The sequence below is a fragment of the Camelina sativa genome, chromosome 17 (genome assembly GCF_000633955.1).
Source record: "Camelina sativa cultivar DH55 chromosome 17, Cs, whole genome shotgun sequence".
Taxonomy (NCBI): domain Eukaryota; kingdom Viridiplantae; phylum Streptophyta; class Magnoliopsida; order Brassicales; family Brassicaceae; genus Camelina; species Camelina sativa.
In genome coordinates, this window is record NC_025701.1 from 27960789 (window position 1) to 27983644 (window position 22856).

At 36.8% G+C, this 22856-nt stretch overlaps 5 protein-coding genes across 6 annotated transcripts; 3 read left to right on the forward strand and 2 right to left on the reverse strand.

Annotated features, from left to right (window-relative positions):
• On the forward strand, positions 9066–9631 carry LOC104758178 (non-specific lipid-transfer protein 2-like). The gene has a single exon (XM_010481003.2). The coding sequence runs from the start codon at positions 9140–9142 to the stop codon at positions 9431–9433; it is 294 nt and encodes a 97-aa protein (XP_010479305.1). The 5' UTR covers positions 9066–9139; the 3' UTR covers positions 9434–9631.
• On the reverse strand, positions 9616–12583 carry LOC104758177 (AP-3 complex subunit delta). Its single transcript, XM_010481002.2, has one exon. It carries the CDS (start codon positions 12404–12406, stop codon positions 9803–9805), a length of 2604 nt encoding a protein of 867 aa, XP_010479304.1. The 5' UTR covers positions 12407–12583; the 3' UTR covers positions 9616–9802.
• On the forward strand, positions 13525–14554 carry LOC104758179. Its single transcript, XM_010481004.2, has 2 exons — positions 13525–14141; positions 14219–14554. The coding sequence occupies exons 1-2, from the start codon at positions 13656–13658 to the stop codon at positions 14297–14299; spliced, it is 567 nt and encodes a 188-aa protein (XP_010479306.1). The 5' UTR covers positions 13525–13655; the 3' UTR covers positions 14300–14554.
• LOC104758181 lies at positions 14662–16687 on the forward strand. The gene has a single exon (XM_010481005.2). It carries the CDS (start codon positions 15687–15689, stop codon positions 16554–16556), a length of 870 nt encoding a protein of 289 aa, XP_010479307.1. The 5' UTR covers positions 14662–15686; the 3' UTR covers positions 16557–16687.
• LOC104758182 (AMSH-like ubiquitin thioesterase 1) lies at positions 17588–21742 on the reverse strand. 2 transcript variants are annotated; one of them, XM_019238719.1, is made up of 15 exons: positions 21652–21742; positions 21361–21487; positions 20714–20778; positions 20552–20627; positions 20290–20466; positions 20009–20103; positions 19783–19885; positions 19655–19701; positions 19206–19533; positions 18772–18861; positions 18616–18678; positions 18459–18533; positions 18243–18305; positions 18070–18122; positions 17588–17983 (listed from the first exon to the last, which is right to left on the reverse strand). In XM_019238719.1, the coding sequence occupies exons 2-15, from the start codon at positions 21475–21477 to the stop codon at positions 17809–17811; spliced, it is 1527 nt and encodes a 508-aa protein (XP_019094264.1). In that variant the 5' UTR covers positions 21478–21487; positions 21652–21742; the 3' UTR covers positions 17588–17808. The 2 variants fall into 2 exon arrangements, with proteins under 2 accessions (XP_019094264.1, XP_010479308.1); XM_010481006.2 differs by having other exon boundaries at positions 21361–21722.

Here is a 22856-nt window from a genome sequence, read left to right on the forward strand (position 1 = left end):
AATGAGATTAATTACACAGAGAATGAAGGAAGATTATGAGTTTCTGCAAAAGAAAAGGTTATTTGAGAAATTCAAGCTATTGTCTTGTCCTTCTTGGAGGTGTCTGGTTTTAGAAGATATTGATGTTTTATAGATTATGTTAAAAGCGGACAAACTAACACATAATGTCCATGCTCAGCCGCATTTTATTTTATTTTATACGTAATCAATGTTCTTTTCCCAACGTAAAAAATGTTTGTACGTCTTGATTGTGCATCAAAACATGAAGAGCTCTATATATTATAAGATACAGACTAAATATTTTAAAGTAACCTTTCATATTAACATTTTCAGTTTAATGCTTAACTAATGAATAATCATTCATTTTAAGTGACTGAGAATATTTATTTAAAAACAAAACAAATCAAAAACATAAGATAATTTATCGAAACACAAAATATAAAATTTTAAATATTTTAATAAATCTAATATATGTTAAAATTATTATAAAGTTATCTCGCGCATCGCGCGAATGTGCTTCTAGTATATANAGCCCCATTTTGAACCTTGTCTTGTAAAAGTAGATGTCTTGTTTCTCACACAATTTGGAAGGTCAGATAATGAGTGTGAGACATTCCCTTATGCATCCTTTAGTGTGTCTCCTTCCAAAGCTCAAAGTTTTCTGCTTGCCAGGCATGTCATTATTGTTTGTAACTGATTTAGGAACACAAGACTGCCTCAAAAAACACCTTCTTTATTGCTTAAGAAAATTCTCTCAAAACTTAAGCCTTACAATCTCTCTCTCTCAAATCATAAGTTATGTCACAACTAGACATCTCCTTATATATAAAACCTTATTCCTAATCCTAATAGGAAGATACTTATGTTAGATAACTCCTAGCATCCTAAGTCCTTATCTCTTAACCATAACTCGGTTAGATAAGGATTATCTTATTCCTCAAGTTGACTTCATGCTTAAGCCAATAATCTCCCTTCTAAGCTTGAAGTCTTGCTTGCTCATGTTCTTTACTCCAATGAGATCTCTCATCTCCTTGAACTTGGTCCTTCCCAAAGCTTTTGTTAAGATATCTGCTTTCTGTTCCTCCCCGGGAACATGTTCAACTTCGACCTGCCCTTTCTCTACACACTCTCTAATGAAATGGTACCTAGTGTGTATATGTTTACTCCGACCATGGAGCACCGGGTTCTTTGTGAGAGCAATAGCAGATTGGTTATCTATCCGGATAAGTACTTTCTCACATGGTAGCTCGGTAATCTCACTAAGAAGTTCTTGGAGCCATATCGCCTGCCTCGCCGCCTCAGTCGCCGCCATAAACTCTGCTTCACACGAAGAGAGAGCAATTGTGTCCTGTTTTTGAGAACACCAAGTAATCAAACTCCCATCGAGGTAAAACACATGCCCAGTTGTGCTTCTGCCATCATCAGGGTCTACGTTGTGACTACTGTCACTGTAACCAACAAGCTTTGCACTATTTGAAGCTGACTTCTTGAACACCAATCCCAGTGAAGTCGTCCCTTTCAAATACCTTAGACATTGCTTCATGGCCGCTCCGTGTGACTCTTTTGGATTCTGCATGTAGCGACTCAAGACACCTACACAGTATGATAGGTCAGGTCGTGTGTGCAATAGGTAGCAAAGTGAACCTATGATCCTTCTGTAACTCGTTCCATCAATATCCTTCTCCTTCATTGCTTTCGACAGTTTTAAACCTTCTTCCATGGGTGTTTGTGTAGAATTACAGTCCTTCATTCCAGCTTCCTCCAAGATTTTCAAGGCGTATCGTTCTTGATTCAGAGTGATTCCTTCCTGTGTTTGACACACTTAAATTCCAAGATAGTAAGTTCAAATTCCCAAATCACTCATTTCAAATTTTGTAGCTATCTCCTTCTTGAAATTCTCTATGACTCTCAAGCTCGTTCCTGAGACAAATATGTCATCGACATCTTGTAAACCTTGTCTTCACTCCCTTCTACTACGAACCCCTCTGGTTGTGATACATAAACCGTCTCCTTCAGCTCTCCATTAAGGAATGATGTTTTAACGTCTAAATGGTGTATCTCCCATCCTCCAGATGCAGCGAGACTGATAAGGAGACGAGTTGTCTCAATCCGTGCAACAGGAGCAAACACATCTTCGAAGTCAACGCCATACCTCTGCACATAGCCTTTTGTGACCAGCCTAGCCTTATATTTGTTTATTGTCCCATCAGAATTTCTTTTAAGCTTGAAAACCCACTTCAATCCAATAGATTTTGCTCCATGTGGTAGCTCAGTAAGATCCCAAGTCTTTTTCTTTATGATTGAACATATCTCCTCCTTGCACGCTTGTAACCAATTCTTGGAATCCTTTGCTTCATTATAATCCTGTGGTTCATTGTCTAAGCACATTAGCAACCTTTCTCCTTCTTCATCAGCAAGCAACACATAGTCATTAAGATATTTAGGCTTAGTGATCACTCTGCTGGATCTTCTTAGCACTAATTGTCCTTGTTCTCTACTTTCCTTTTCATCCTCATCGTTCACTTCACCTCTACCACTAGAATCTGAATCAGATTCTGCATTCTCTTGCTCTTCGCCAACATTGTCCTCTGTTTCGGTTCCAGCTTTTGTTTCGAAACCTGCAGTTTCTGGATTCTCTCCACTATTTCCAGTGACACTATTACTCAAATCAAACCCTCTTACTCCATGGTTTCCAAACTCTCCAAGCTGGATTGTGAAACTTCCAGCTCTATCTTGTTCTTGACTGCTTCGGTTCCAGTTCCATCCTCTTGTTTCATCGAAGACAACATCACGGCTTACTACTACTTTATGCGTTTGAGGATCAAGTAGTCGATAAGCTTTTGTACCTGGTTCTGTTCCTAAGTGTACCAGTTTGCGTGATCTATCATCTAGCTTCCTGAGGTGTGGTGTTCCCACTCTTGCGTATGTGATGCATCCAAAAATACGTAGGTGGTTGACATTTGGTTTCTTGTTCCTTAAAACCTCATATGGAGTTCTGTCCTTGACTGCTCTTGTAGCTACCATGTTCAACAAATACGTTAAGTGTCTGATCGCTTCTCCCCACGAGAAGTTTGGGACGTTCATGTGCTTCATAATACTCCTAGTCATCTCCAATAGCGTCATGTTCCTTCGTTCCACAACACCATTTTATTGTGGTGTATACGGAGCTGTGAGATGTCGCCTAATTCCTGAGATGGCACAAAAAGAGTCAAACTCATGTGACACGAACTCTCATCCTCTGTCCGTTCTGAAATTCTTGATCTTCTCCCCAGATTCTCGTTCGACCACAGTTTCAAACTTCTTGAACTTTTCGAATGCAGCGCTCTTTTCTTTCAGCAATATTGTCCACATATACCTCGAGTGATCGTCGATAAGAACAAAGATATATCTATTTCCAGCCTTCGTACTCGGTGTAATATGACCACATAAATCTCCATGGATGAGCTCAAGTACTTTTGTTGCTCGAAATTGAGTAACCTTGGGGAATACTCTTCTTGTTTGTTTTCCCAAAAGACAAGACCCGCAGATTTCCTTTTCAAATTTGACATATGGAGTTCCTGCAACAAGTTCCCTTTCCATCATTGACTTCAATGTCTCATGGTTTATGTGGCTAAACGTGCATGCCACCTACTAGAGTCACTCAATGTTGTCAAGCTCAAGTATTGTCTGTCATTTATCTTCATGCAGACCTTATATAGTCGATTTCTTGATCTAGAGGCATTGACAAGCAAACTTCCATTACAATCATACATCAATAGGTGTTCACCTCTCATCCTTACTTCACAACCAGCTTCAGTGGCCTGTCCAAGACTAATAATATTACTCTTCAAGCCTGGGATGTAATATACTTCAGTCATTGTTCTCGCTTGACCATTCATATCAACAAGCTCGATTGTTCCTTTCCCTTTGATGTCTATGAGAGAATCATCACCAAATCTTACTTTTTCGGTGATAGTATTGTCCAAGGATGAGAAGTAGCTGCGATTTCCTGTCATGTGGTTGCTAGCCCCATTGTCAAGGTACCAAGTATTGTCTTCTTCATCACTTGTTTCATATTTGCTTGGCACCACCTTCTTCTCATTTAAGAACACCACTTCGTGCATCATGAGCTCATCTGCGTCTTCCGTATCTTTTGTGTCGTTTTCCTGTGTTTCTTGCAATTTGAGCAACCGATCAGGGACACTTTGAAGCATAATGTCCAAATTTATTACATCGGAAACATTCAATTTCGGACAGATCTCTAGCTCCATTGAATCTTCCATGACCTCTGCCTCTGAAACGTCCGCCGTGACCTCTGCCTCTGTATCCTCCATAATATCCTCTACTAAAGTCGCGATTTGCTTGTGGTACTTGAGGTTGCTAAGGTTCTGAGTTTGAATACATCAACTTGCTCTGATCTTCTTGCATCTCTTCTTCTTCGGTAATACGTCCTTCGTATGTTTTTAAATGCCCCATAATGTCCTCGAAGCTTGTCTTGTTGAGGTCCAACACTTGCTCAAGCGACACCACAATATGAATATACCTTTTCCGAGGAAGACTCTTAAGGAATTTCTTGACTAGCTTAGGTTCTTCAATGTCTTCTCCTAGAGCAGCTGACTTTGATGAGATTTCTGATAGCTACCCTACAAAGTCATCGATGGTCTCTGTATCTTTCATCTTTAGACGGTCGAACTCTGCCATCAACGTTTGTAGTCTAGCTTCTTTGACTCGTTCTGCACCGACATGTCTCCTCTTGATAGCTTCCCAGACTTTCTTTGCATTGTCTAACTCGCCGACTTGAAGTATCAAAGATTCAGGAATCGATTGGAACAACAAGGCCATAGCCATATCGTTGACATCAGCGTCATCATCCTCTGTTTCTATGACATCCCACACCTTGTTTACACGAAGAAGAATCCTCATTCGCATCACCCAGACGGTGTAGTTGCTAGAGGTTAACATGGGGCACTTGATTGAAGAAGGTCCGCCTCCTTTCTTCGAACTTGAGGTAGCCTCAACATCTTCATTTTTTGCCATCGTTTCTTCTAGCTCTGATACCAAATATTGTTTGTAACTGATTTAAGAACACAAGACTGTCTCAAAGAACACCTTCTTTATTGCTTAAGAAAATTCTCTCAAAACTTAAGCCTTACAACCTCTCTCTCTCAAATCATAAGTTATGTCACAACTAGATATCTCCTTATATATAAAACCTTATTCCTAATCCTAATAGGAAGATACTTATGTTAGATAACTCCTAACATCCTAAGTCCTTATCTCTTAACCATAACTCGGTTAGATAAGAATTATCTTATTCCTCAAGTTGACTTCATGTTTAAGCCAACGGTCATGAATGATCGTCTAATTGATGAATCCGAAGAAGAAGAGGATAACATGTTGAGAATGAGAGACCAATAACTAGAGAGGAGTTACACTTTTGTAGAATTATTTGTTAGAAATTTAGATCCCAAATCTGAAACTCAAAAACATGAACAAAATATAGTTTTGAAATAAAAGAAATAAAAAGCACACAGTTTACAGTGTTTCACTCTAAACGTAAGAGATACATTCTCTTTTAGATGTTATATATTTCACTGAGACCATCTCCAATGGGTTTTCCTATTTTTCCCTGTATAATAGAGGATTTCTCTAATAGAGATGAGTTTTGCTCCAATAGTTTTCCTTATTTTTTCCTCTAAAAAAACATATTCCAAATAGGTATTAATTTTATTTTACAATTAACACCTTTTATTTATAAAAATTGTTAAATAACCCACTTTTCTTTAAATTTTGTAACATTTTCATAAACTTATTATTTTTATTTAAATTAAGAATTTATTATTATAAAGAGCATCACATCATACAAAAATTATAAAATATACTAGATTTTTAACCATCAGCATTAATGTATTTTTCTCACATTATTAAATTATTAGTTTTTGTTGTATTTAAATAATTTTTATGGAACAAATGAAAAATAAATTTTATTATTTATATAAATTATCTTTTGCAAATAGTAGTCTCAACATTTTAGAATAAATATCTATACTTAAATTTATATTATTAGTTCTTAAAAATATTTATTTTGTTTATTTTGGTCATAAGTAAAAGAAGTTAAAGATTAAAAAAACTACTTTGCAAATAAAATAGTTCAACTCTATTTATAGAGGAAAAAACTAGAGTTACTCTATATATAAAGAAAAAAACAGCAATCTCTATTATAGAAGTGAAAATAAAAATAGATTGGAGCAAAAATTACTTTAGAATAGAGTTTACTGGCAAAAATAGAGAACCACTAAAGATGATCTAAAATAAAATAAAAAATCGGAAATTTATAAATTCTCTCCATATCTAGTTTTACCGCTTTCTATTCCTGATAATAAAGAGAGACGACTACAAAAAGTATACATTTAGGACAACACAAGTATAGACCTAAAATAACGAAAATACTCTTACTAATACATTATTAATATTTTGTAAAGCTTGGAGGAAAGTTATGGTTTTTTTCCTAGTAACCAGTAGATCTTGAAGTCATGTCGTCATGTTGAGAAAGAGAAATAAAATTGAATAATTGGTAGTCTGAATGTTGATGAGGAATGCACCACCAGCTTCAAGCAATAGCTTAAACAACAATGTAGTTAGTAAGTTGATGGACAGTCCCAACTCTCATATTCTAGAAGGGCCAAGGAAAGGAATTAGAGGCCATGAGGTGTACAAGTATCCCATGTTGAAGCTTTATTACCAGTTTGCGTTCTGATATAGTCTCGAGCTAATGAAACATCATAAATCATACGAAAAGAATAAGGAAAACTACTTGGTAATTTATTTGCTGAAAATTCTGTTTTGGTATAGGTATCTTTGGATAGCCTAAACCACCCAAATGGAACATCTCATCCAAATTAACTTGAAGTCACACATGATATTTCAAGATTTCTAGTAACGAAGCTCCAAGAAGCATCCCTCTTCGGAAGAAAGAGAGATCGAGAACATTTACCATGTTACATCGTGAAGGGGATCCGGAGTTCTTTTCCACATATAGCAATGTGCAATTATCCAAAGTGCAGATGTCATCTTTGATAAGAAAGAAGGTAGAACTCGGGTAACTTAGTAATGACGGGTTTGAGGGAGTTGAACTTGACCGACGTAACTAAAGCTCTCATGGAATATTACTTGTTCATTTTTATCTTTTGTGGCCTGCATCGAATTATCATTATTGTTTTCTCTTTTGTTCTTCTATTCATCATCACCATATTGACAACATTATATATTTGACAAAAATAATTGACAACACCATGTATGCTGAGAATAATTTGGGAAAGGGTTTACATTCTAGTTTCGTAAATTAGTAATATGTATCCTATTCATAACTTCTTTCTTGTTTAAATTCGTTTCATACTTTTAAACCAAGCAAATGATCTATATGAAAATAACATATGCTTGGTTCCAAATCATTATAATAGACAATCGAACAAAATATATTGGGCACGGTGAACTATTTTGACATTTATAAGATATTTAAGTAAAATTTAGTAGGTGTCATGGTGAGATGTAGAAATCATTAATGGATGTATGAATCCATGAAGTTTGTGAATTAAACCAAGTCCAAATAATAATTTGATACACCACAGACTTGGAAAAAAAAACAAGTACATACAAATTAAATGGCAAGCAATAAATTGCAACTGATAACTTGTTACTCCTATTCACTAGACGTGAATCGTGATGATGTAAAAGCAAGCTTTTATCACAATGTGTTTGGACCCATTTTGTAGGTATATGTCGTCTAAAGTGCATGCAATTGCAAACAATACAAAGTGGGTAATCTTAGTGCCATACTGCCATATATCTATTGTTGTATAAAATTACGAATTTTAATGTCTTATTTGTTGTCTCACTTGTTTGTGTGAGTGAGTGCGAGAGAGAAGATTGGCACTAAAGAATACTTTAGTTGGTGTAATGGTACAACTTTCATTTTGTAATGCTTATTATATTATACAAGCATATATATATATATATATATGTGTATCAGTTTATGTAGGATGTACACTTATCAATAATGAGTTTTAGTAATTTAAAATACAACCGGAAACTACCAACAACATACAACATTGAAGCGCACGCTTCTTCTACGCATTACAAAATGAAAATAAATATCGCTATACGTGGTGAATTGTTTTTGCCAGATTACTTATTCTATAGTTTATCTTCATTTTACAAAAAGTCTATTTTATGTATTTTTCTACTAATTCTTTTTAATAGACTCTTAACCCAAAAACAATTTTTTTCTTATCAAATTTAACTTATTAAATAATTAGTAAACAAAAACGTATAATTCACATAAATACCACAGAAATTATTTTTTCAAAAAACACCACTTTTAATTTTTCCCCCAAAAATACAACAAAAGTGAACTAAATATTTAATATAAAAAATGATCCCTAAATCTTAAAATTTAAACCCTACCCCCTAAATATATACTCTAAATATAAAATTGTCTTAAAAATAATTTACATCCTTAAAAATCAATTTTCTTTTTGTGTGTTTGTGGTATTTTTGGAAAATAAAAATTTTGTGCTACCTTGGAAAAAAAAACTAAAATGGCATATTTTGAGGAATTCGTCAAAAAAATATACATATCTAATTTAGCGTTTATTTATTTTGAGTGAAATGTATTAAAATAATATTTTGGTGAAAAGAAAGAAATACTATCGAATGATCTAGTTGACCAGCCTTTTCTTTTTGTAAATTACTACTGTAGTATATAACCTGAAAATAATTTGAACATATCATAAAAATAAAATAAAATAAAAAATCATCTGGCTTAGGATTAAAAGGCTGTCTAATTCTTGATTTTCTTTCAATTACATTCACCACAATTTTGGTTGATTTTTCAATTATAAATTATGTTATGCCTTATCACTGTGTCACCCTCTCACCACCTAGCAATCTTTCTTAACAAACAAACAAAATTCACATGAAAACCAAATATTTTTCTAACAAAGAATTGAGTAAAAAAACAACGCCCAAAAGAGATAGAATGAGAAAGCTTTATTACACTTTCCTTCTCTATAAATAGAAGGGGATAGCTTATAGACACATACTGAAAACACAACAACCACTAACACAAAACACATAAAAGAAAGTTCAAAGAAGAAGAAAAATGGTGAAGGTAATGTCGGTTTCCGTTTTAGCTCTCGCAGCGGCGATTCTCCTGGTGACTGTGGCTAAAATCCCGGTGGCAGAAGGGGTAACTTGCTCGCCGATGGAGCTGGCTCCATGTGCGGCGGCGATGACGTCATCTTCGCCACCGTCACAAGCATGCTGCGCTAAGCTGAGAGAGCAGAAGCCATGCCTTTGCGGGTACTTGAGGAACCCTAGCCTCCGCCAGTACATTAACTCTCCTAACGCAAGGAAAGTCACCAGCAGTTGCCAGATTGCTACCCCAAACTGTTAAAAAGGATTGTTAATCACGTTTTATTAATTAGCGACATGTTTTCGCTGATTATGAAGTGGTTAATTACTAGTTAAAGTGTGTCAGTACCATCTATAATAATACTAGGTGATGATGATCATCATCATCATACCTAAATGTTATGTATGTTTCTATCTTATCTTATAATATATATGACAAAGAAAAGAAAAAGTCTGTCCTTTTAGAATAAGGTTTCATCAGATCTCTCTTACAAGTTATAACAGAAACGGAGAAACCAATACATGAAAATTGCTATACACAAAAAGAATTACACAATACATTTTGTTTGGTTTCTGTGTATATGCACATAAACACTCTCAAAGAACACAAACTGGTTTTAATTTCACTCACTCACAATAGATAATCTGGGATTATAACTTGTTCTGAAGCAGAAGCTACTTCATTTCGCCCTCGCGATTTATGCTTACTACTTCTCTCTCCATTCTTCTTCTTTTTCTTCTTCTTCTTCTTTTCTGAGTTCTGGTGATCTTCTATTCTCGAGCTCTCTTCTTTTTCCTGTTGTCCCGAATTCGGATTTGTCTCAGACTTGTCTTTCTCTTTTCCTTTGTTCTTTACCAGAAGAGCGCTTTGGATTGCTCGGGACAAAGATTCATCATCATTAACTGTCTCTATATTTGATTTTGCTTGAGGAGGGTTTCTTGATTCATCTCCCTCCTCTAGTTTCACTACTACAGGCCTCTGTTTAGATTGATTCGGTTTCTTCTTGGGGTTAAATGGATCCGGGGATATCTCGTTTGCTAATTCATTTGCCAGAGGATAATCGTTCGGCGTGCCGTTGCTATCAGGATCGTCCTTTTGAGAAGGAAGATAATACATGCCATGGCGTTTGCGGTGTTCAGCAAGCAGAGATGAAGCTTCATGTGGAGGAGATGAAGATGAGGAGGCTTCTTGTTGATCTCTGATTCTAAGTTTGGAGACAGAGAAGCTGATCTTGTCCGTGTATGAAACTGAATCCACTGGTTTAAGAAATTCCCCACAAATCTCTTCCAGATCACCGAGATTCTCTTTCAGCTCTAACCCACCCGGTACACAAACCTTATCTTGTGCAGTTGCAGAAACAGGACCGAGCTCTTCTGAGAACACATCTTCCATGAATGCAGTGACTCTAAAAACTTCTGTTTCACTGTCTTGGAGGTTTAGTTTCTCAGCTAGGTCTTGCTTTATCATACCAATGAAACCTAAAACATTCTTAGTTCTCTCCTGCACTTCCACATCATGGGTTCCAGATAACGGCACCAAACCAAGCTCAATCACATTCACCAGATTCAATATAGATTCATATGTGAACGCATTCATGGATGAAGAGGCAGAACTAAACTCCTGAGCCGAGAATGACAAAGTGGATTCCTCGGCCGAGAAGTAAGACCTGAGACAGAAGATAAGAACTTTGAAAGCTGAATGTATGTAGACAGCTCTTATGGAGGGGGGCAATAGACCAGTGCGTGGTTGCAGAAGCACCTCCACAGTTTCATATGGATTCTTACAAAACTCAACGTATTCCCCTGAAATCCACGCAGCTGCAGATAATATCGGGTGCAAGAACAAGTTTCCGAGCAATGCAGGATCAATGAGAAGTGCCCAAGAAACACGGACTAGTTGCGGTCTAGCATCTCTAACCCTCATACCGATATCGATCAACTGATGCTCAATCTCTTCCCCTCTTTGACAATGTGGGATTCTAGCCATCTCACCAAGAAGAGACACATACCAATCAAAGTCAACAATGATCTCATATGCATTCCTGGAGCAAGCTGATAACACAGAAAATATAATCTCGTTGCAGAAGAATGGGTCTGATTTAAGCGCATAATTCATAAGTATCCTGGAGATTTCCGACACATTATCTTCATTCACCATTGACATTAAGAGATGCAATGCCTCGAGTTTCACATTTGGATCCTCATCGCTCAGAGCCTTGACAACAGCTTCTTTGTTCTCCAATACTGCCCACAAATGCTTTGGAGCAACAATCGACAATGCATTAAGACCGAGATACTTGAGATTCGGATCATCTTCCACCAGAAACTCCCGGATCTTTGCAACCGCAAGTTTCACAGCTGCTTCGTGATCACTCAAGCTACTCACCACGGTTCTAACACACTCAAACACCAGGGACTTGGCAACAGTCCTCCTCATATGCTCACATATCGGCTCAGCCACTTTCTTACCCAATCTCGGCTCAACCGAGGCCAACTTAGCAAATATTTTAAGAACCTTAATCAAAACCCAATTGTTCCTTGAATCAACCAATACTTTATATAACTCAGGAGCTAAAGGAAGACATGATCCAGGATCTCTTGTGGCAAGCTCACAGAACACTCCAACAACAGCAGACAGAATCTGCGGATCAGAGCTTTCAAGATTCTCAACAAGCCGCTTAAAACATACCTTAACAGCATCAGGATACTTCTCGAACACCCTCAAAACCACACCAATTGCTTTCTTCTTAACGAAAGCTTTACTACTACCCAAGAGTGTAAACACTTCAGGAGTCAAATCTCTAGCTAAGTCATGAGTTCCAATCCTAGACAAACATTCCAAAGCTAGACTTACTTCGTATTCATTAGCACTATTCAAATCCTTGCGAACCTGGTTAGTGATCAGAAGCAGAACCGAGGTCTGTTCATGGAACGACTGAGTGATTGCTTCGTAACCGATCCTCTTGTGTTGGAACCGTGGAGAGGAAACAACTTCGACGGCGTGAAACGCCGCCCAAGACATATCGACGCCGTGAAGTGCTGCGAGGTAAGAGAGCTTGTGAAGAGCGGTGGATTTAGTTGAGAGATCTGTGACTTTGATCTCGCGGCGGATCTCTTCTAAAGCTCTGGAAATGAAATTGGATTCACCGAGAAGCTGGAGACGAAAGCCTTTGATCAGATCCTCGAGACTCCGTTGGAACAAGTTGTCCATTATAGAAGTGGAAGACGACGACATTGATTCTGGTGGTTTTGCAGAAACTGTGGTTGGTGAATAGGGATTAGAGGTGTGATTGGGAATTGGAAGATGACATGAATTTGGGAGTTGCAGAGATGAGATTCCGAGGGTTTTTGAAGCTGATCGGCGTCGTGAAACTCGCGATCTCGGCGAAGAAATTGAAGAAGGTGAAAGAGGGGTGAAAGGAGAAAAAGGCTTTTTATGGGCTTTAGTAGAAATTAGTGGGCCTTGATGGTTTCATAAAACATTTTGGAAGACTGTTATGAAATGGAAATTGGAGTTTGGAATGGATGCATCAATCACATCCAAAACTATTAAAAGACTAAGCTACATTCATCTAAAACTAAAATCTATTCAGTAAATCATATGTTGAAATAGATATTAGCCTCAAGATTTTAGAATTTAATTTTGTGCTTAATATCTATGTTGCATGGAATCAGAAACGGATACGTGAAAACAAAAAATAAATCTATGTTGCATGGAATCAGAAACAGATAATTGAAAACAAAGCATGAAATTGATTTTTATAAACATCAAACATTATATAATAAACCACACAAATCTATACATCAAATTTAAATAACTCTTACTAAATATAAAAATCAATTTTAAAACCAAAAAAATTTAGATCACTATCTTTATTTTCATTTCTTCAATTCCATCAAAACAAAACCGTTTCAAATTTGGTGTTATTGGTAAAAACAAAATCTCAAACCCAAGTATCCCTAAAGTTTAGCTTAATTCCAACATGTCTCACATATATGATTCAAGCCATTGCAAATTTTTTTATTGTTAAAACAATTTTTTTTTTTTTGTATTTTATGGTCATAATAACATAACTGAGGAACCAAATAAAGATTGCAATGTATAGAAAAAAAAAAAATGCATCATATTTTAATCTTCCCATTTTTTNCCATTTTTTAAAACCTTTAAGCATGGTTTCTTATTGTGTTTTTGTTGTTTTCCTTTTTAGTTTTTACAAAGTTGAAAGTTGTTATTTGATGTTTTATTTCCTTTTTGCTTAAGAAGTCTACTTGTCCCTTCCCTCCCTCCTATATATAAACGCTACCCCCAAATAATTCGCACACCATTAGAACAAAAAAAAAAAAAAAAAAAANAAAAAAAAAAGGAAAACAAAATAATAAACTCATTGAGAATAAATACGAAACAACTTTGAACTGCTCTCTCTCTCTCTCGAAGGCCGACGAGACAAAGAAGAAGACGAAGAAGAAGAAGAAGAACAATAACAATGGAGCCTCCTCCTGAAAGATCCAAACGTCTTCACAACTTCCCTTTACCTCATCTTCGTTGGGGTCAACAGAGATACCTCAGATGCGTCAATCTACCCTCATCATCAAATTCACCACAACATCACAATCACCAACCATCTCCTTCTTCTTCGTCTCCCGATCACGCTCACGCACCCAGATCCGGAGCGAAGAACGGTGAGGTAGTTGCGGCGGCTAGGCCGTGGAATCTGAGGACGAGGAGAGCTGCGTGTAGTGAACCACCAGGAGGAGAGGAATCGCCGGCGATTGATTCTTCTCTTCGTAGGAATAATGAAATTGGGGTGAAGAGAAGCACCATCATCTCTTCGGAGAACGATGATGAGAAACTGAAATTCTCAATTCCGTTGACGAGAGAAGAGATTGAACAAGACTTCTCCATTGCCTTTGGGAAAAAACCTTCCAGAAGACCTAAGAAGAGACCTAGGCTTGTTCAGAAGAAATTGAATGTAAGTTTTTGTTACTTTCAATTCAAAAGTTTGATTTTTTGTTTGGATTACTAATTCTATCTTTTTGTTTTTGGCAGACGATTTTTCCAGGATTGTGGTTGAATGAAGAAGTAACGATTGATTTATACAATGGACCTGGAGGAGCTCAGGATACGTGATAAAGGTCTTTACTTTTCTAGCCCAAAGAATATGTACCCAAGTTTTAGCAATGTTTCAGCTTTGAGACATTCTCAAGTTTTAGCAATGTTTGCTTCTGGTGGTCCTGTGAAGATAACCGGGATATGTTATGGTTTTCTAATCCCCCTTCTTGTTTGTTGTAAAGTGGATTACTGGTAAATTTGTAATCCCATCATTCATTCACTAATTGTAATGTTTTCTTTTTTAATTTTAGTAATGGTAGTTGCTTCATTGTCTCTCTCTCTCTGTTCTTTGTTCTACTTTGAGACATTCTCAAGTTTTAGCAATGTTCCGGTCCATGAAGAAACACTCTTTCAAGCAGATAATGTTTAGTTTAGTAAACATCATATTCATCTCCAGTCTAATTGTTATCTCTAGCTGTTTGTGTTTTTTCAATGATGCAGTTTGCTTCACTTTTTTTTAAAGGTTTCTTCAGTCTTGTCCCATATAGTCTACTCTTATTGTTGCCGAGTATATATTGTTGGCTAACATTTCTTAACATAAGAAACTTCTTGTTCTCGAGTTTGTTTCACGGCTCGGTTCCTTAATGTCAAGAATAACATGCTGCTTGTTTCACCCAACGGTAGATCGGGCAATGTCTGTTGAGGACAGGACAAGCTTCTACTCACATCTCTGAGGTTAAGTTGGTTTCTTTGTTGCATATCCAGATTACTTGATTATTATCACTGAAGTTTAGTGTTTAGGCCCTTGCTTTCTCAACAAAAACAAACTCTATTTGTTGCTGTTTTCTTCTGGATTAAGCAAACATGTTAATACTGAGAATGAATGATCTGAAAAATCCTTAGAGAAGCTTCTTATTCATGGACTTATTTTGGTTTCCTGTTGCATTAGTTTGTGTTGTTTTGGCCAGAGGTTTGAAAACAATATCTAAATATGATTACCAATGATATTTGTGCTATCCTATGTTGTTTGATGGGATTCACAGGTTTCCAGACAAGAATCTATGTAATATATCCTTAAATCACCTAAGGTTGACCCAACACCAGCAACTAGCAAAGCCTGACCTCGCATTTCTGGAGAACTTCTTAACTTCTTTGAGGTAAGTTATTGCTTAATTTTTCTCACAAAGTTAGATATCTTGCATCTAGATAATTCAGTATGAGATTGGGCTGAGTTTGTGTTAATCCTTAACTTGATACGGTGATCCCTCAATAGTAACGGTAACATACTTATTCAAACCCTGTGAAAATACATTTAGATATTATGACATATATGTAAGCAATTGCTCCTTATAGAAGTGAGTGGCTTACCACAATCTTTAGACAGATTACGCCTTCCATTATTTTATTCGAAACTTCAACTTCTTCCCACCAACTTAGGAGTTTTATTTGAACTTCTAAAAACATTATGATCATTTTCACTCAAACTTCTAAAAGATATATTCATCTTCTAAAAGAACAAGTTTTGACATTGAAGGAGATCATTTTCACTCGCTTTGACTTTTTTTTGTTGTTGTTTGGTTTTCTCACTATGATCTGCACGGATTCAAGTCACCAGCGGATTTCCTTCTCAAGTGATCTTGGCCAATCCGAGATAGCACCACCACCCGTAGTAGAACCATCCGGCCTGATCAGAAGAGACGAAACTCTTCTAGATTCATCAAACCCAGACTTTGAGTTCCATATCTCGAACAACTTTGATCCAGGAGATTCCTCACCAGCCGATGAGATCTTTGCAGACGGCATGATCCTTCCTTTCCATGTAACCGCAGCTTCCACTGTACCAAAACGTCTCTACAAGTATGAACTCCCTCCCATTACCTCCTCCCTTTCTCCATCCCCTCCCCTGCCACAACCGTTACCCACAAAACACAGCGAGAAGGAAACCAACGGGCGAGCGAGCGGAGCAAACTCTGACTCAGAAGCAGAGAAGTCATCAAAGTCGTTTTGGAGTTTCAAAAGAAGCTCGAGCCTAAACTGCGACATAAAGAAGAGTCTGATATGTTCGTTTCCTCGGCTCACTAGAAGCAACTCTACAGGTTCGGTTACTAATTCTAAGAGAGCAATGCTGAGAGATGTTAACAACCATAGGCCTTCTTCTCGGTCCTCTTGCTGCAATGCGTATCAGTTCAGACCGCAAAAGCACGCAGGAAAGAAAGGAGAAGGAGGAGGAAGCTTTTCCATCATTCCAGTCCTCAACGGCCCATCAACATTTGGGTTAGGTTCGATCTTACGCCATTCGAAAGATAAGACGAAGAAGAAGAAGAACAAGAAGTAGATGATATGAGATGTTCAGAGTTTCGATCAGTTATGTTTCCTCGTTTGATTGTGTCTGCAAATTGTTGTGTGAGTTTTTCTCGAACGTTGTACACATTTTTTTAGTGTTACTTACTACAAACTTTTTAGGTTGCTTCAATATTTCGAATTGGACACAATCACTCAATGACAGATGAGATGACGCAATCAGACACAAAATGGTTCATATCTATCTCAAAGAACCTATCTTTTACATATGAAATGCTCAATATCTAGTTTTGTTGAAATAAAAGACTCTTTAACTTTCAAGTCAGAGATAAGTAAGATGTGGGTAACACCAATGTCATACTAAATCTATATATACACACCAGGGATTGGTGCACATCTATATTTTAACATTTTAAAGCTGATTTAAAATAAATAAGTTTATTAATGGAATAAGGTATGACCAACATTAGACATCTGTTAAATGGTAGTTGAAAAGCCAAGTCTAACTTGAACCATTCTTATTTTAAGTTATTTGATAAAACTTTGGTTTTAGAAAATTAGACATGACATGTCCCCCATTTACTTCTTATTGCTATTCTTGAGGTCCTCTTTTCTTGCACTTTCCCTTTGGTTGCATGGTAAGAGCTCAACATTCATAAAGAACGGAACCAGGCCAAGTCCAACCTCTGCCTCAACTGTATGTTTTTGGTTAACGATATGCCACCTGATGAAACTTTCAACGCCTAGGCAACTAAGATCATTGCATATTAAGCAAAAGTAGCTGTTTCACTGCCGGTATCCTCCATTGCCCCTTGAATCTGCAAGTATATTAATAAGCTTTTCCAGAGGAAGCGTTTCGGATCGCATATGCCCAAAACATTAGCTGCGGATGGATTCTTAGAAATCTACAGAGACAAGATGTCTGCGGAACCAAAGGGGGAGTGATAAAGATTGATTCCAGTGGAACTCCATGGATGCCATGAGGGATGTTGCAGTTTTAACTTGCTAGTCTTGAAATGATTTTGTTAAAAACATACATTATATACACTTTGAACTGGACAGTGATTAATGACAAAAATGCCAACAATGGTACAAATCATTATACAGTATAATTGTAATTTGTCTTGGTTTATTTTCAGTTTTACATGAATTCACATGTTAACATAAAAAAAATTGTACATGAAAAACAAATGTAAATCATATTTAAAATCGGGATATAAACAAACACGGAATTGTTACAATCGTAGAGAACATAGATAGTTTCATTTTCAAACGCACAACTGATGCTACCGGAGATCAATGACATCAAACTTGAGATTAGGGTTCATGTAAACTTCCTTACAGGTATTGTAAATTGGTCCTCCGTCTGCCGGTGAACTATGCGAGTGAAACCCACGCCGGTCACAATTTCTTATCACCGTCATTCCTCCCGGCGTTGTCAGCCGGAATATTCCGTGATTCCTATAAAAAAACATAATCCTTTTAGGGTTTCTCGAATCAATTAATGAACTGATATGAATTTTTGGTCTTTTGTCTGTGTATTATACCTTGAAGAGTCTTGTGGCGCCATAACGATTGCCACAGCTTCTGGCAACATAATCTGAAAACATTGTAATTGAAAGGGTTAGGGTTTATGACTTCTTTATGAGGAAGGAGTGTAAACCCATTGTTGATATATGTAAAAGTCTTTCTCAAATTCTTTAAAAGGTTTTGTCCGTACCTGGTAGGAATAGTGTGTGTGAACATCAATGGATGACATGAAACAAGACTGTGTCGGATGCGTCTGAGGAAATGGAGATAGTGATTAGCAAGTTAGTAAAGAAACAATTATATTATGAGACCAAATAACCGAGAAAAATGATATTAACAGATAACAAAGACTGATCTTCAAGAATACAGCAGTTAGAGCTAGAGATATAAATTCATATTTACTCACATGAATCCATCCAAGTGGGAAAAGGGATTGCTTGTCCTGTACTTCAAATATCTCCTCTTCGTTTGTGGCCTGGCACTGAGAGAGAGAGCGAGAAATAAGTGAGAATGTGTTTATGAAGAAACTAAGTTTAAACACAAAAACAAGACTCTAAGCTTACCGAGTCAGATGTTGATTCCTGCTTTGGTATGATGAGAGCTGTAATGTAAAATTTTCTGTTTTTCTGCACACAAGTGATTCACAAATATCATTATTGCTGATCCTTTTTCATGAGCTAAATGTCAATATCGCATTTTCAAATTTGAATACGACTTACTAGTGAGCCAGCAAGAATACCACACGTCTCTAAATTCTTCCTAGTGTTTGACTTGGCAAGCCTCATGAAGGTATCCATCATTGTTGTTGCCTGCAAATAAAGATAATTCTCAAAATATGAAGACAATTGGATAATAGAACATAGAGCCAGTGGTTGTCTACAAACTTATTCTAGGTCTATCTTATATTTTCAGAGTCTCGGACAAGGTAGCAATAAAACTAAAGACTAGTTCTATATTATGTGTTGAAACCCCAAGGTTAGATAGAAAATATATGATATGTGTTTGGAATTGGACCCATCAACATGAGTCTAGTGTTTACATAGGATGAGCTACAGAACACAATAAAATAAGCAATTGATGCAGCCCTAAGTATATTTTTATGAACTTTGACATCAGAATAATGAAAAAGATAGGAGAAAGATAGCAAACTTACAATATGTAGTTCAAGAGGAGACTCCGACCGTAGAGACTCATCTGGCAGAGAGTTTTCTATCTTACATTCCGGTTCTCTAGCTTCAGGACATAAAGCAGGAACCAAGTCTTGAACTTCTGCAAGCACTGGAGGTGGTGAAGGTTGCCTAGTGAGACTGTTATCATTAACACTTTCGGGTTCTTCAAAAGAAATCATGGAAGAAAGCTCTTCAGTGTAATTTTTCTGGATATTTTCACTAGATGTAGAACTTGATTCCACTATTGGCCTTTCAGGTTCATCATTACTGTCATTCCTTATCATTGGTTTGCTAGACACGAATTGTTGGAAGCTGATTTCCCAGAGAGAGAGTAGGGAAGGTGAACACATAGGCATGAGATAGTCAAGCAAAAAAGTTTGGAGGGAGAGAGTGGAATATGTAAGAAATGAACACACAAGCTAGTTAATCTAACCTTGGGATTTCAACTGGCGAAAAATCTATATTGCTTGGATATTGAACCTGGATCATATAACACAACGTACATCAGCTTGATGTGAAAAAGTGGATTATAATGGAAAAAAACCAAGCATCCTGTGATACCTTTATATCATTCTTTGGTGGCTGCCACTGTGCACGAAGTCCACCAGGACCCAAGACAGAATGCTTGGAAAGGGTTTCTTCATTTGGTCGGAAGTTCACTGACCTAGATAAATCATAAAGTTAATAAAATCTATAAGACAGGACCATGAGACCAGAAAAACAGTGAGAAATACAACAAAGATCCTTCCTTGAGAGAAAGCTTCGAGAAACAAAACTGAAGACGTACATCTTTCGGAAACGCTCTTCGAGTGGTGCAGCGTTCAAGAATTGTTGACCCCTGGAACCCATGTAGCCAAAATTATGTCCAGGAGGATTTCTTACCTATGCCGAACAAGAGAAACATAGAAAGGAGCAGGGAATGTTTATCTACTGCAGCTTAAATTTTAATCTTATAATGTTATTTTAGTAATTGAAACCAAAAGTTCCAGAATGAATTAAGAACAGAGAACAATGCAAATTTATTGAAATATGTATGCATGACAAACAAGAGTAGAGCATTAGGCACACCTTTGTATGATCATAGCTATTTAACGATGGTTTTACGGCCGAAGACCAGCCTAGGGAACCATTTGCTGGATGAGCTTGCACATTATATCGTGGTACGAGTTTGGGATTCAGTTCGTCGATCCTTTGCTGTACAACTGGTTTTAACTTCTCCAGCTCCGTCAAGACATCCAATAGTCTCTACACAAGATAAAAAAAGCTCACATCAAAACTACTGAATGAAAAACCAAACGGTCATAACGATATATATCCATTACCGTATTACCATTCTTAAATACTCTTTGTTGCTTTTTAGAGATGATCTGTAATCTCGATGGGATGGTATAGTCTCAAGAGCCAAGCTAGAGAAAACCAAAAAACATAGTTGATCTCAGAAAAAAAAGTACTAGGATCTGACGCTATAAAGAATATAAAGTATAATACTCACCTTGAAAACCGCAGAAGCATGACATATAAATCAATAACATTCTTCTCTGCCCGAAATATATTGGCCTACAAAACATTTATGCAGATTAATTAGGAGCTTTGACAAGCAAAAAAGACCTTAAACAAGATGACTTAGTCTTAAAACAATGACCTTCAGAGAAACAACAACTAAATTTTAATGTAAAAACAATAAAATTGAGACTTTAGAAAGCAAAATGTTAAGAGTACTAAGACACATAACAACAAGACTCGAAAAAATGAGCATCTGATATCCCAAATTCCACTACAGGACATGAATGTGGCATGTACTTGCACTAATTCCATTATTTCTCTTCTCTTTCTTTTTCATCATAACCAGTTTCTGAGTCCACCATGATCATAAGCAAACTTGCAAATCTGAAACTGATATATCTAAAATAGAACTCGAGGAAGCAGCTATAACATTGCAGAACATATGCCAAATACATAACCAATAGCACCTCAACAACAATCAAACCTTTTAACTGTGCAAAAGAATTGGAAATTCAACTACACTGAGCACAGAATCAGGTCTGAACAAAGAAACCCCCAAAGACACAAAGACAGCTCCATAGAGTCTGATTAGAACAAAAATTAAAAAAAAGTCTGAGTAGGAGAAGACGAGGTGACCTGTTTGAGGATATTATCTGCGATCCTGAAGTAAAATCGGAGAGAGATACGATTGTCTACGCCTATCCTCCGAGCACTAGTAGATATATCGATGACCTCACAAGACGACGACCCCATAGTTTGCTTGCTTTGAACCAGAGAGAAACAAATTTAAAAAAAAAAAAAAAAAAAAAAAAAAGCAATCTTCCTTTACGCTTTGCGACTAATGGAAGAGCATCGAGTTTAAGAGCAGAGATCTCGGAACTCTGCGTCAATCGGATACAGAATTATCACAGGGGGGTGGAAGCAAACCTCCGTTCCAAATAGACGGCGAGAGGCGAGAAGAGAGGCACCGCGATTTATGGAGATTAATGGCGAGGTACAGAGAAAGAAAAGAAACGACGCTGTTGTGTAATTTTGACTTTCCTTTGAGGGTAAATTTGTAATTACGCATTAATTATTAGTGGGTGGGTTGAGATTTTTTTGATTCACTTTTAAACCGATTAGGACCGGTCTCTTGTCGGCCGGAGTTCATGATATAGTTGGTTAATGTCCGGTTTCTATGTTCTGTATCATTCATATCACCCCGATCAATGCAACAATAAACCATGAAACCATGATCTTAATTAGTGTTTAGATAACTTGACTAATTAGAAAAAAACGTTAAAAAGAAACATCTACAAAAACCTTGTCATAAAGATCCGAGAGACACAAGCGTGCGTATCACATGTGTAAACGTTTTTGGGCAAGCTAATAGGCTCTGCGGACCACATGAGCTGAAACCATAGTTCACCGAACCCTGCGATCAACCGCATACGCTAACCACTTTCTCACATCAGCATCAATAGGACAATTGTATCGATCGAGAGTCAATGACACCTTGTAGTATAAATATTTATCATTGTAAGTTTGTAAACCATAGTGGGACATCCGATTCTCAAGACAAAAGATTAATAATATACACATTTTTCTCTAAACACTTGTTTTTGAGTTTAAATTCGTTTCTGACCACCACTAAGGTCATTGGGTGTGAGATTTGGCTCCCACAATACTCAAATATCATGGTGTTTGTCATTTGTTTATACTCTTATAATTAGGTTGGTCGTACACTTATTGGAATCATGTAGATGTTTTTTAATCTTATATTCTCAGCCAATCCTATATTCTCAAATTTGCAAATGTGATAATGTGAATCTTCTCTATCAAATACACATTTGTATACCATATAGATACAATTATCATATCCTATATAGACTCTAGTATATATTAAAACAGTTGGGATAAAATTTTAGGAATGTCTTGCCAAAAAGCTCTGTTCTATATCAAGAGGGAGCGTGGTGATAAATAACCGATTCGCTGAAGAACACATCTACATCGATATCACCGCTGGCAAACGATTGATGGTCTACAGACTCCATCTAGTCTACTGTATTGTGTATTCTACTAAAATAAAAGGTCTACACGAAGATGCTAGAGTGCAAAAGCACTATGCAGATAGAGGCTCTACAGTTTCAACC